Below are 11,485 nucleotides of genomic sequence, written 5' to 3'. Positions count from 1 at the left end.
GTGCAAAGGCTGCGCAACTGGCCCCTGGGCCTGAGCCTTTCCGCCTCCTGGCTGCCTGCCTTCCTTCCCCGTTGCCTTGTCCTGCCACGACTCGAGAGAGAAGGGAAGCCTTGGCGCTATGGCACTCCTCCCAAATCAATCACCAGCTCCAGCTGGTTTGTCCGCAGCAACAGGTTTGCTCTTTGAAAGTGTGCCAAGGGGTTCCACTGGACAAGGAACTCCCAAGAGGGCAGGCGGCCTGAGCCTTGCTTCCCAAAGGCCATGGAGGCCAGGGCCAAATGCACTTGCAGCATAATTGCTCCTGTCAGCCAGAACACTTGTATTGCAGCACTGGGAAAGTGACTAAATTATCCCATTTTACAAATGCAGCTAGAAGAGAGAGAGACAGAGAAAGGTGCCAGAGGCCAAAGCAAGCCCCAAGCTGCAAAGGGGAGCTGCCTGGAAGATCTTCCTCTGTGGGAAGGGCCCAGTTGTGCCCAGAAGCTGAGACTCTCCTCAGGGGATTGGCAGAACATGCAGGGTGACCAGAGGTCCTCCTTTTCTAGGACACGTCCTACATTTCCACCTTCTGTCCAGGAGGAATCCCTAAATGCCCTCCAGTTTGAGCAGGACTAAGAAGCCCATTGATACTCCAGAGGACAGGATCCATTCAAAATGACCTGAAGAGACTAGAAAGCTGGGCCAAAGCTAACAAAATGAAATTCAAGACAGAGAAATGTAAGGTACTGTACTTAGGGCAGAAAAAAGAAAGGCACAGATATAGGTTAAGAGGTTATTGTAACGAGAGCCTTGTTTAAATACTTGAAGGGTGCCATATTGAGGCCAGAGGAAGCTTGTTTTCTGCTGCTCCAGAGAATAGGACCCAATGGAGCAATGGATGCAAACTACAGGAAAAGAGACTCCAGCTCAACATTAGGAGGACCTTCCTGATTTAAGAGCCGTTTGAGAGTGGAAGAGGCTGCCTTTGGGTCTCCTTCTCTGGAGGCTTGAAGAGTTCCTGCCTGGATGGCCCTTGGGGGCTCTTCCAACTCTGTGCTAATTCTGTGACTCGATGAGAGAGAGCTTTGCTGCCATAATAAACTACAATTCCCAGGATTCCCTGGCACTGAGTCAGGGCTCGAACCGGATTATTATTATTATTATTATTATTTCCAAAGAGTGTCTTGGACCAAGGACAGGTTCAAGAGAAAAACGCAGATATAGCATGGCGTCCATAATAAAATACAGTACTGTATAGAGCTGTAAGTGCAATACAGCTGTGAACCAGTGGGCCCCAGAAACTCCAGCTCCCAGAATCCCCGGCTATTGGCCAACATGGCTGAGGCTTCTGGGAGCTGAAGTCCACAATCTCTTCAAGGGCCACTGCTGTCAAGGAGCCCTAGGTGAGCGTTTGCGCTCTCATTTGGGAGGTCCTGCTTTGCTGTTAGGGAAACCAGGAGGCGAAAGCGTTCATTTTGTGCTTGAGAGCAGGGGTTCGAGGTGCGCGCGCACTCCCGGAAGTAGGACGCTTGGCCCCGCCCACCTGCGGTCAGGTGATACAGAGGCGGCGCCCCCTCTCTCCCCCTCCCCTCTCCGTGGAGTCACGTGCCTCTCCGCCGGACCCGAAGGAGGACTCAGAAGCCGGACGGCAGAGGAAGCAGGCGCAGCTGAGAGAAGGAAGGCAAGAAGTGGGTAGAGGTCCTGGAAGGGGAGGGCAGGATGGGGCCCCTGGGTCTCTTGGGGGGCAAGAGGGGGGCTTCCCTGGGTAACAGCCACCCATTGAGAATGGAGCCAAGGGGGGCTGTGAGGGGCTTCCCTGGATGGCAGCCTCACCCCCAAAAGGTAATGGCCCCCTTAGAGACTGAGGGGGGATGTGGGGGTCCCCCCATTGAGAATGGAGCAAGGGGTCTTTAGGGAGAGAGGGGGCTGTGAGTGGGTTGACAGCCCTTCCCGCAGAGAGACTGGAGGAAGAGGGGTGGCAGCCCCCCTGAGGATGGAGAGGGCAGGCGACAAGGGGGCTCTGGGTGAGGGGGGGCCCTCTAGAGAACAGGGGGGTCGAAGAGGAAGAGAGGGTCTCCCCTGAATGAGAATGGGGTCTTTCGGGAGAGAAGGGGGCCTGTGAGTGAGGAGAGTGGGAGTCCCCTCGAGAGACTGAAGGGGACAGAGAGTGGGGGTTCCCCCCTGCATGGCAGCCCCCCCATTGAGAGTGGAAAGGGCAGCCAACATGGGGGGGGGCTCCCTGGCTTGATAGCCTCCCCTCCCCCCAAGACATGGGTCACCTTGAGAGACTGGAGGGGCATCTCTTGGATGACAGCCCCCGCCTCTTGAGGACAATGAGCAGAGGGGTCTTTAGGGAGAGAGGAGGGCTGTGAAGGGCTCGCCTGGTTGACAGCCATCCTCCCCTCCAGAGGTGGGGGTCCCCTCTAGAGACTGTAAGGGCTGAGGAATGGAGGGAAGAGGAGGTCACCTCAGGTGGCAGCCCCTCATTGAGAATGGAGAGGACAGCAAGCAATGGGATATTTAGGGAGAGGGGGGCTGTGGATGATTGGGGGGGCTCTTCTGTTTGATAGCCTCCCCTTCCAGAAGTGGGGGTCCCCGCTAGAGACTCGAGGGGCCAAGAAATGAGGGGGGTTCCCCTGGATGATAGCCCCTCACCAAGAATGGAGAGAGCAGTGGGCAAGAGAGGGGGGCTGTAGGGAGAGAGGGGGGCTGCATATGAGCAAGTGGGGGGCTCTCCTGGTTGACAAGGGGGCAAGGACAGAGGGGGCTGCAGTTAGTCTAGCTGTGAAGATTTAGTGTGCTGAGGGGTGATAGCCCTCCCACCATTGAGGGCAGCAAGCAAAGAGGTCCTACTGGGGGGATTGCAACAAGAGAGGGGAGCAGATGGGTGTGTGAGTGGGGGACTCTCCTGGTTGACAGCCTTCTCCCCCCCCCCCCAAATTAGAGGAAAAGCATGACAGAGAGGGAGCAGTGAGTCCAGCTGTGAAAGCGTGAGGTGCTGAGGGATCCCTCTGGGGCCCAGAGCCCCACTCCAACTACACCCCCCCCCGCCTCGGGCGCCCCCCCCCACGCGCCCCCCCCCCCCTGTATGTGTCCAGATCTGAGACTTTTCCTCTTTCAACCCACTCTCTCTTCAGGTGATGAGTTCTCTGCCGCCATTCCTGCTGCTGCTGGCCCTGCTGGCCTCCGGCAACAGGGCCGCTCCCGCTGGGCACGAGATCACCTACTTGCCAGGCCTCGCCAAGCAGCCAGCCTTCAGGCAGTTCTCGGGCTACTTGGATGTAGAGAAGGACAAGCACCTCCACTACTGGTAAGGGTTGGAGGGAGGGAAAGGGGGCACAGCTTGGCTGTGGGGAAGAGGCATCCCACGCTGGGCAGCCATTGTGTTCCTGGCTCTCGCTGGAGAAAAGGCAAGTCCTGATGCCTGAAGGGGAGACTCTGAGTATAATCTGGGTTGAGGTCTGTCGAGGGGGCTCTTCTCCACTGGTAAGAAGGTCAATGCACCATGGAGCAGGGCCTTTTCAATTGTGGCACCCCAGCTCTGGCTTGCCCTCCCCTTGGAACCTGATGTGCACCAACATTGGCCTCCTGTTGGCACCAAGTAAAAACATAGCTCTTTAATCTTAACAAAAGCCTTTGGTGCCTGTTTTACCAAAAATGTTGGTGCATATAGCTTAAAACTGTTCTTGTTAACCTGTTTCATGTAATTGTATTTAAATTATTTTAACTACAGTGGTGCCTCGGGTTACGAAAGTAATTCGTTCCGCGGCCGCTTTCGTAACCCGAAAAGCCTTCGTAAGCCGAATTGCCATAGGCGCTAATGGGGAAAAGCCGCGTTTCGTGCGAAAAAGCGCCGAAAAGCACCAAAAATTTTCTTCGTAACCCGAAAATACATTCGTAACCCGGAACAATGATTTCCAATGGGATTTTTTCGTATCCCGAAAATTTCGTAACCTGGGTATTTCGTATCCCGAGGTACCACTGTATTTTAAATTGTTTTTATTCTGTTCATGTTCATTTTCTCGTATACCACCCAGAGACTTCTTGATGTATAGGATTTTAATAAATGAGCCTATTTGGGCAGGGAAACGGTTCCCCTCCTACCACTGGACCATCTCTCTTGCAGGTTCGTGGAAGCCCAGGGGGGCAGTGCAGCCCAGGACAAGCCCCTGGTGCTCTGGCTGAATGGTGGCCCTGGCTGCAGCTCCGTGACAGGCCTCCTGACTGAGCATGGTCCCTTCAGGGTCAGTGGCAAAGACATGCACATACCCCAGTTTCTCTACAACAGGTTTCCCTCTCTCTCCAGTCTTGGCGAGGCCCTTGAATGAGGTCAACTTCTGGACAGAATCGTTGACATTAATCTATCTTGGTGCTTCCCTACAAGTGTTAGAAAGGAGGTTTGTAGGGGGTTGGTATGTGGAAGTAGTTTGGGAGCTGAGGGGATCTCCCAGGTTTCATAACTGAGAGCTTTTTGGGTGGGTGGTGATGATGCTCCCAGCCCTGGGTGTGGAGACCTTTGCCCAACAAGGGGCTCATGAGTGCTTCTGAGGTCACATGTACAGATACCTGCCTCCACCTCGTGACTGGTAATCTCCTGCCTGCTGGGATGTGCAGACAATTCTTTTGTTCCCAGTCATTACAGATAATAGCCTGCTTGGCTGCTTTAGGTGAACAAATAGGCAAAAATCTGGGGGCTGATCGGAAACTGTGACCTGGGTGTGACTCATCCTCCCAGTGATTGTTATAGATTTGGGATACATGAACTGGCATGTCATGGTATCAGTGGCTTCACCTTCTCCTTCTCCTCCTCCCACAGATTCAGCCTGATGGAGCCTCTCTGGAGTACAATGACTATGCCTGGAACAAGGTGAGTCCTCCTTCACTCCCTCCCCAGCCAAGATGGCCCCTAAGAAACATAGGTGGGGAGCCATAAGACATTGCAGTTGTGAAAGGGAAGTGCCCCTGCCCTCTGGTGCTGTGGGGCTAGCCACCAGCTGGCTCAGTGTGAGGAGGCTGTGGGTGCTGAGAGTGACCAGATGCTTTCTCTGCAGCTGGCCCACATGCTGTATTTGGAGTCCCCCGTGGGCGTTGGATACTCCTATTCAGATAGCCAAGACTACCGGACTAACGACACAGAGGTGGGTATAATGCTAGGGCTGGAGGGTGGGTGGGTGTTTCTGAGGACCCCCACTGCTGTCACTGTTGCTTGCTAAATGTGTTTCTTTCTCTTTTTGTCTTCCTCCACCTCGCAGGTGGCCCGGGTGAACTACTTGGCCTTGAAAGAGTTCTTCCGCCTCTACCCAGAGTACTGCAAGAAGGATCTTTACCTCACTGGGGAAAGCTATGGAGGGATTTATATCCCCACCCTGGCAGAGTGGGTCATGCAGGATCCCAGCCTCAACTTGAAGGTAGGTGTGGGTGTGTTGGGAAGGAGTCCTTTGGGGTGGGAGAAAAAGAATACCCACAATCCTTCCTGACAAGGCAGATATTTATGTAAGGAGGATGAGGAGGCGCTGGTGGCGGCCGCTGCAACTGCAATGGCATAGCAGAGGCAGCGGTGCCACCAGATGCATCACTTGTAAAAGTAGGCCACTGCCAATTTCCTCCTGGCACTGAGCCTGGCCTCCAAAGAGTTGTGGGTGGCAACTTGTTGGCAACTCCGAAGTTACTTTGCAGGAACCTACAATGACCAAACATCAGAGCTTGACTGGCCATTTCCTCTATTTAAACATCTGAGAACCTTGAATAATGGGGAAACTAAATTCAGGGGTGGGAGAGAGGACGGGGTGCATCTCAGATCAAAAGCTGGCATTTGCTGTGTATGTCACTCAAATGCCTGCCTTTCCCCTGAGATGCACCCATCCTCTCTTCCACCCCTGTACTTAGCTTCCCTATTATTAAAAGTTCTCAAAGGATCAAATGAAAGAAGTTGCTAGTCAAGATTTGACGCTTGGACAAAAGGAGGACAAAATTCAGCAGCAGACGCATGACTAAGCTCAAGAGAACTTGCCCCTTCTTTCAAGAATAACTGTGTGCTGTGCAGAGGCTCCACTCCTCTCGAGGAGGCTGATCCTCCTGTGTCTTGTCTTGTGTGTTCCAGGGAATCGCGGTGGGCAATGGCCTTTCCTGCTACGAGACCAATGACAACTCTCTGGTTTACTTTGCCTACTACCATGGCCTGCTGGGGAGCAGGTAAGGGTCTGGGCATTCCTTGGTTGCAGAAGTCACAGCACTAGACTGGTGCCATGCTGGTCCACGCTACCAGATGGTGGCGTGACATGCAGGGTAGTGGGCTCTAGCCCAATAGGGAAAGAGTGAGGAGTCTGACAGGACCCTGGCCTTGCTCTCTTTTCACTGCAGGCTCTGGACAGACTTACAAACATACTGCTGCTCTGATGGGAAATGCAACTTCCACGATAACACAAACGTGAACTGTACCCTTGCTGTGAGTAGACCATTGTCCTGGGACATCTCCCTTTCTTGCCTTCCTCCCGAGTCCACCTATGAGGCATTGCTGGGGTAAGAGGGTGGGAGCAGGTGGGGGCCTTTATTAGACCTCCATCTGCTCAGTGGCTGGATCCCAGTGTTCTCTTGTGGCTTGTTGCAGATGGCTGAGATGATCCGCATTGTGGACGAGTCAGGCCTCAATATCTACAACCTTTATGCCCCATGTGCTGGCGGGGTGCCGGGCCACTACAGGTACGCATGGCTGTTTGCAGGCTGACCTGGGTCCTGGTCAGTAGCCAGGTTTGAACTGGGGGTGGAGTTTGAGTTACCCTGGCCATCAAACTTTGCTCACTTGAGGAGGTTGGGGGAGTGCGGCCATGGAGGAGCCTGGGTATTAAATGTTGACCTTCTCTGGCTTCTAGGTACCAGAATGGGGTGCTGGTCACTCACGACCTGGGCAATAGCTTCATCTGGCAGCCGATGCGTTACTCTTGGAGGCAGGTGAGGCTGTGACCCTTTCCTATGTTTTCTGAGGCATGGCCTTGTGGCCCTGGACAAAAAAAAACAACCCTCAAGTAGCAGAATGAGGTAGAGGTGGGATTGGTCTCAGGCTCCCCAGCTGGACAGAAGAGAAAGAGAGGATGCTCTGAGAGCGCAAACATCTCAGGGAGTTATTGCTGTCTCTGATGTGTGTCCAGACAAAAAGCAGGATATAAATAAAAAGATGATGATGATGATGATGATTAGCTGGGATGATTCCAGACTAGTGTGGCAGAGCAAAGTTCCTTTGCTGTGATTTAGTATGTAAATGCTTTCGGACCTTTGGACTGACCAGCCCATATTCATGGGGAAGCCAGTGCAACAGTTCTGTTAGAAATCTTGTATGTTGCTGGATCCAGTCACCTGATCTCTTCTGACTTGGAAGTAAGGAAGGTTGGGCCTGGTTGGTATTCAGAATCAGAGAGCCAGTCAGTTGGAAGGGGACAACAGTCGTCCTCTAATCCACCCTCATTTGGCCATGCAGGAATCCACAGCTAAAGCACTCCTGAGAGATGCCCTGCCAACATCCATGTAAAGGCCTCCGAAAAAGGGGAGTCTGCCACTGCCCTCCATGGCAATCTCTTTTAGTGTCAAACAGTCCTACCAGTCAAGAAGTTCTTCCTAATTTTGGAAGGAACATTACTCACATCCCACTTGATTGGAAGAGCAGTAGGATAAGTACTTCCCTGCTACTACTACTGGACTAAGTGGTCTGATCTCCGTAGAAGACCACTTCTTCTGTTCCTACTTGTCTGCTGAACATTTCATGCAATATAGCTCAGCCTCACCTTTGTAGTTTGTAAGTTAGTTGTTTGTTGTAGTTATGTGCCTTCAAGTCATTTCTGACTTATGGCAACCTAAGGCAACCTTATCAAAGGGTTTTGTTGGCAACCAAGGAGGCTTGCCATTGCCTTCCCCTGCAGCTGAGAGCATGTGACTTGCCCAAAGGCACCCAGTGAGTTTCATGGCCAAGCTGGGAATCAAATCCTGGTCTCTAGACTTAGTCCAACACCCAAACTATTGCACCATCCTGGCTCAAGGTCAGTTAGTTACAAACTAAAAATAAAGAAGTCAGGAAGTCCCTGAGAGCATCAGGATTAGCAATGGTTTGACCTGCTACGACTGGGATGAATGGAGCGGGCAACACTTTTACCTCCCCAGAACCTGCTGAGGTTGCAAGTGGCCAAGAAGAGTGTGCGGCTAGACCCCCCCTGCACCAACACCACTGCCCCCTCCAACTACATGAATGACCTACAGGTGCGCAAGGCTCTGCATATTGTGGATGGAGCTCCAGAGTGGCAGATGTGCAGGTGAGAGCTTAGAGGGTGGACAAGCAGGGAGAGGGCCCAGGTTGCCATTAGGGCAGGGGAAGGCCCGCTGGTGACACTGCTTGCCTCATTCCCTTGCAGCTTTGACGTCAGCCGTGGCTACAAGCGCCTCTACACAAAAATGAATGACCAGTACTTGAAGCTGCTCAGTGCCATGGTGAGTCAGAGGAGTCGCTGTGGACTTTGGGTGGTGGGACCACTGCCTTCTCCTCCTCCAAGAGGGCATTGGGAAGGATGAGAGGCTTTGGGGGAGCTCTCCCTTCCCTTCTGTCTTCCCTTCCCTTTCTCACTCCGGCTGGTTCTGCTCCAGAAATACCGCATCTTGCTCTACAACGGGGATGTGGACATGGCCTGCAACTTCCTGGGAGATGAGTGGTTCGTGGACTCTTTGCGCCAGAAGGTGAGCCAGACAATGACAGCCTGTGTGGCAGGCACTCTTAGTAGTTAAAGGTGTGCCCAGCGACCATGTGGCCCAAACCCTGTTAATTAGCCGTGAGGGATTTCCTGGCTAGTTCATCACATCAACTTTCTGGTTCCCACACTACGTCTCAATACGCAATAATATGGTTCTCTATGAACACTGACTTTAGGCAACATCCTTCCCCCTGCCTTTTCCCCAACAACCCTCCTTAAAACTGAACTTGTCACCTCCACAACTACAAAGTTTTGCATTCCTATGGATATTCTCATACACAGACTGCATATATAGGTCTGTTCCTGGGTTGTCAACTCCACTAAATGCATCTGAGGAAGTATGCTCAAGTCTAGGCAAACCCACGCTACCAACTTCTAGCTTACACTTAGTCTCAAAGATGGCTTTACATACTGATTCCCTAGACTAACACAGCTATGTCTTTGAATGTTAATTAGTCAGGAATCAATCTAAAATTGATGGGGTTGCTCTCTGTCTTTGCTGCCAGGTGGAGGTATCTCGACGGCCCTGGATTTACACAGATGACAATGGGGAGGACCAGATTGGAGGCTTCGTGAAGGAATTCACCAATATTGCTTTCCTCACTGTCAAGGTAAAGGGCCGTTGGAGCGGGGCAAATCCTGGGCTCTCTCTTGGACAGGCAAGGGATTCTGGAGGAACCGAGTGCCCTGAAAAATGCAAAAAAGTCATGGGGAAAATAGCCAGTGATCTGCTTTGGCTTTTGAGAACAAAAATCTTTTAGCCTGTTCAGTAGTGCATGGTGATGTGCAACCTATTTAAGGGGTGAATTCCTCTCTGGAATGCTAGTTCACCTGCACCCATTTCTTTTTCATTTCTGGCTAGACGATACCTGGGCAGGTAGTCTGAAATGATCAATAGAACATTCTTCAGGGCGATGGGCACCCCAAACCTCTGTGCCTAATACCTAAACCTCTGTGTTTATCTCCCCACCTTTTTGCAGGGAGCCGGTCACATGGTGCCCACAGACCAGCCCCGGGCAGCCTTCAACATGTTCCAGCGCTTTATCACCCGGCAGCCCTACTAGCCTGGAGTCCCATCGTCCACTTTTACATTCACTGGCAGGGACCCACTTCCTCTCCTGGGAACTGGGTACTGTCCTGATCCTCAATGCCACTTGGACTTTGGCGCAGGCGCCCTCCCTGTCTTAACTGGTTCCACATGGCATGCTTTCTGGGGCTCCCACGCTGCACTGGTGATGGGAGGCGTCCTTTCTGGGAGCGACCATCCCATCACCCTTCCTTCCCTCCCTCCCTCTGCACATTTGCACTGAACTGGGGCAGAGGCAATGCCTGTTCTGCCTGCATCCAGGGCCCTGGAGGGACCCTTTCTCAGCCTTAGTTCTCAGTCAGCGTGAAGAGGAAGGAACCTGACTCACTGATGATGACGATGATGAAGAAGAAGCCACTTCTCGCCCTGGGCAGCAGCCTCACTCTTGGCTCCTGTGAGCCCTGGGCAAGCTTATTAAAAATCACTTTTTTCTAAAAGAAGCTGGAGTCCTGGGCCGTCTTTGAAGCTGAGTGGTACTGAGCTGCCCCCACCCTGCATCCATTCTTTGGAAAGTCCCATTATGGGACAAAATCTACCCCAAAACCTCTTTGCTTCTCTCATGTCCCTCCTGCTCTGCCTTCCTGGGTCCTCTTCCAGCCTGCTCTCCTCCACCTTGAAATAGATTTGGGGAGAGCCTGGCAGGTGAGCATCTGCGGGAGGGAAATTGCTTTCTCTGCTTCCCCTACCAAACTCCAGTCCAGCTGTTGTAGCGGAAGGAGCCACAATTTCAGCGGTCAAAGAGACCTTTTGACTCCGTGATTCCTGGCACTTCCTCCTTGTCTCCAGCTGTTTACAGATTGGGGAAGGCAGCTCTGCTTACAGTTTTTTGGGGGGGGGGGGGGGGGGGGGCAGGGTGCAGGACCCACTTCCCCAAATTGCACTCTTCTATCTACTTCCATTTAAGGGCATTTCAGGCCATGCTGTTTTAGGCGCAGCTCTGCAAATGATTTGCATGGCGGAGTGGGGTGGGTGGGTGTTTGCTTCTCCTGTCACTTCCACTTTCCTGGTAAACATCCCCACAAACCTCCCACAGAAGCCCACAGGAAGACCCAGCAGAGTCATCTCCTGGGGATAAGGAAGTTGAGATAGATATTCCCCATAAAAACAAAAAGTGGCATTTGCACGCCTTCATGTCAGCTGGAGCATGGGCCATCTTGCAGTGGGGAACTACCTTGATGGAGCTGGGCTGTCCTCCTCTCCAGGTCTATAAAGAGAGGCTGGACAGAGACCGTCTCGGGGGTTAGGCTAGATCCTCTCGTCTCTGGGTATATTTAGCCTAGAGAAGAGGCGGATAAGGGGTGATATGATAGCCCTGTATTTGAAGGGAGATCAGATTGAAGATGGAACAAGCTTGTTTTCTTCTGCTCCAAGAACAGGACACAATGGAGCAATGGATGCAAGCAACAGGAAAAGAGATTCCACCTAAACCTTAGGAGGAACTTCCTGACAGCAAGAGCTGTTCAACACTGTCACCCAGTATGGTCCACACTCCCCTACTGACAACACTGCTCTGGCCCCTTGCAAATCTTATGATTCCAAATCTTTAAGATCAGGGAAGTACACCTTTCCTGCCCTCTTCCCTCCCTCCCTTGAGTTGCAGCTTCCACCCAAAGCATCCCAGGAATCACCCCCCCCCCCAAGGAGCATCTAGTCCAACCCCCTTCTGCCATGCAAGAACACACAAAGCATC

At 52.5% G+C, this 11,485-nt stretch overlaps 1 protein-coding gene across 2 annotated transcripts; it reads left to right on the top strand.

Annotated features, from left to right (window-relative positions):
• Nucleotides 1-1,243: 1,243 nt before the first annotated feature.
• Nucleotides 1,244-10,235, top strand: CTSA (cathepsin A). Of its 2 annotated transcripts, none has more exons than XM_042465837.1 (15): nt 1,244-1,660; nt 3,117-3,289; nt 4,106-4,223; nt 4,796-4,846; nt 5,031-5,117; nt 5,232-5,387; nt 6,080-6,171; nt 6,340-6,424; nt 6,587-6,678; nt 6,849-6,927; nt 8,128-8,276; nt 8,376-8,451; nt 8,605-8,694; nt 9,215-9,319; nt 9,689-10,235. In XM_042465837.1, exons 2-15 carry the CDS (start codon nt 3,120-3,122, stop codon nt 9,770-9,772), a joined length of 1,434 nt encoding a protein of 477 aa, XP_042321771.1. In that variant the 5' UTR covers nt 1,244-1,660; nt 3,117-3,119; the 3' UTR covers nt 9,773-10,235. The 2 variants fall into 2 exon arrangements, with proteins under 2 accessions (XP_042321771.1, XP_042321772.1); XM_042465838.1 differs by having other exon boundaries at nt 1,432-1,667.
• The last annotated feature ends 1,250 nt before the right edge of the window (nt 10,236-11,485 follow it).

The sequence above is a fragment of the Sceloporus undulatus genome, chromosome 4 (assembly GCF_019175285.1).
Source record: "Sceloporus undulatus isolate JIND9_A2432 ecotype Alabama chromosome 4, SceUnd_v1.1, whole genome shotgun sequence".
Taxonomy (NCBI): Eukaryota; Metazoa; Chordata; class Lepidosauria; order Squamata; family Phrynosomatidae; genus Sceloporus; species Sceloporus undulatus.
This window is presented reverse-complemented; position numbering and strand designations above follow the sequence as displayed.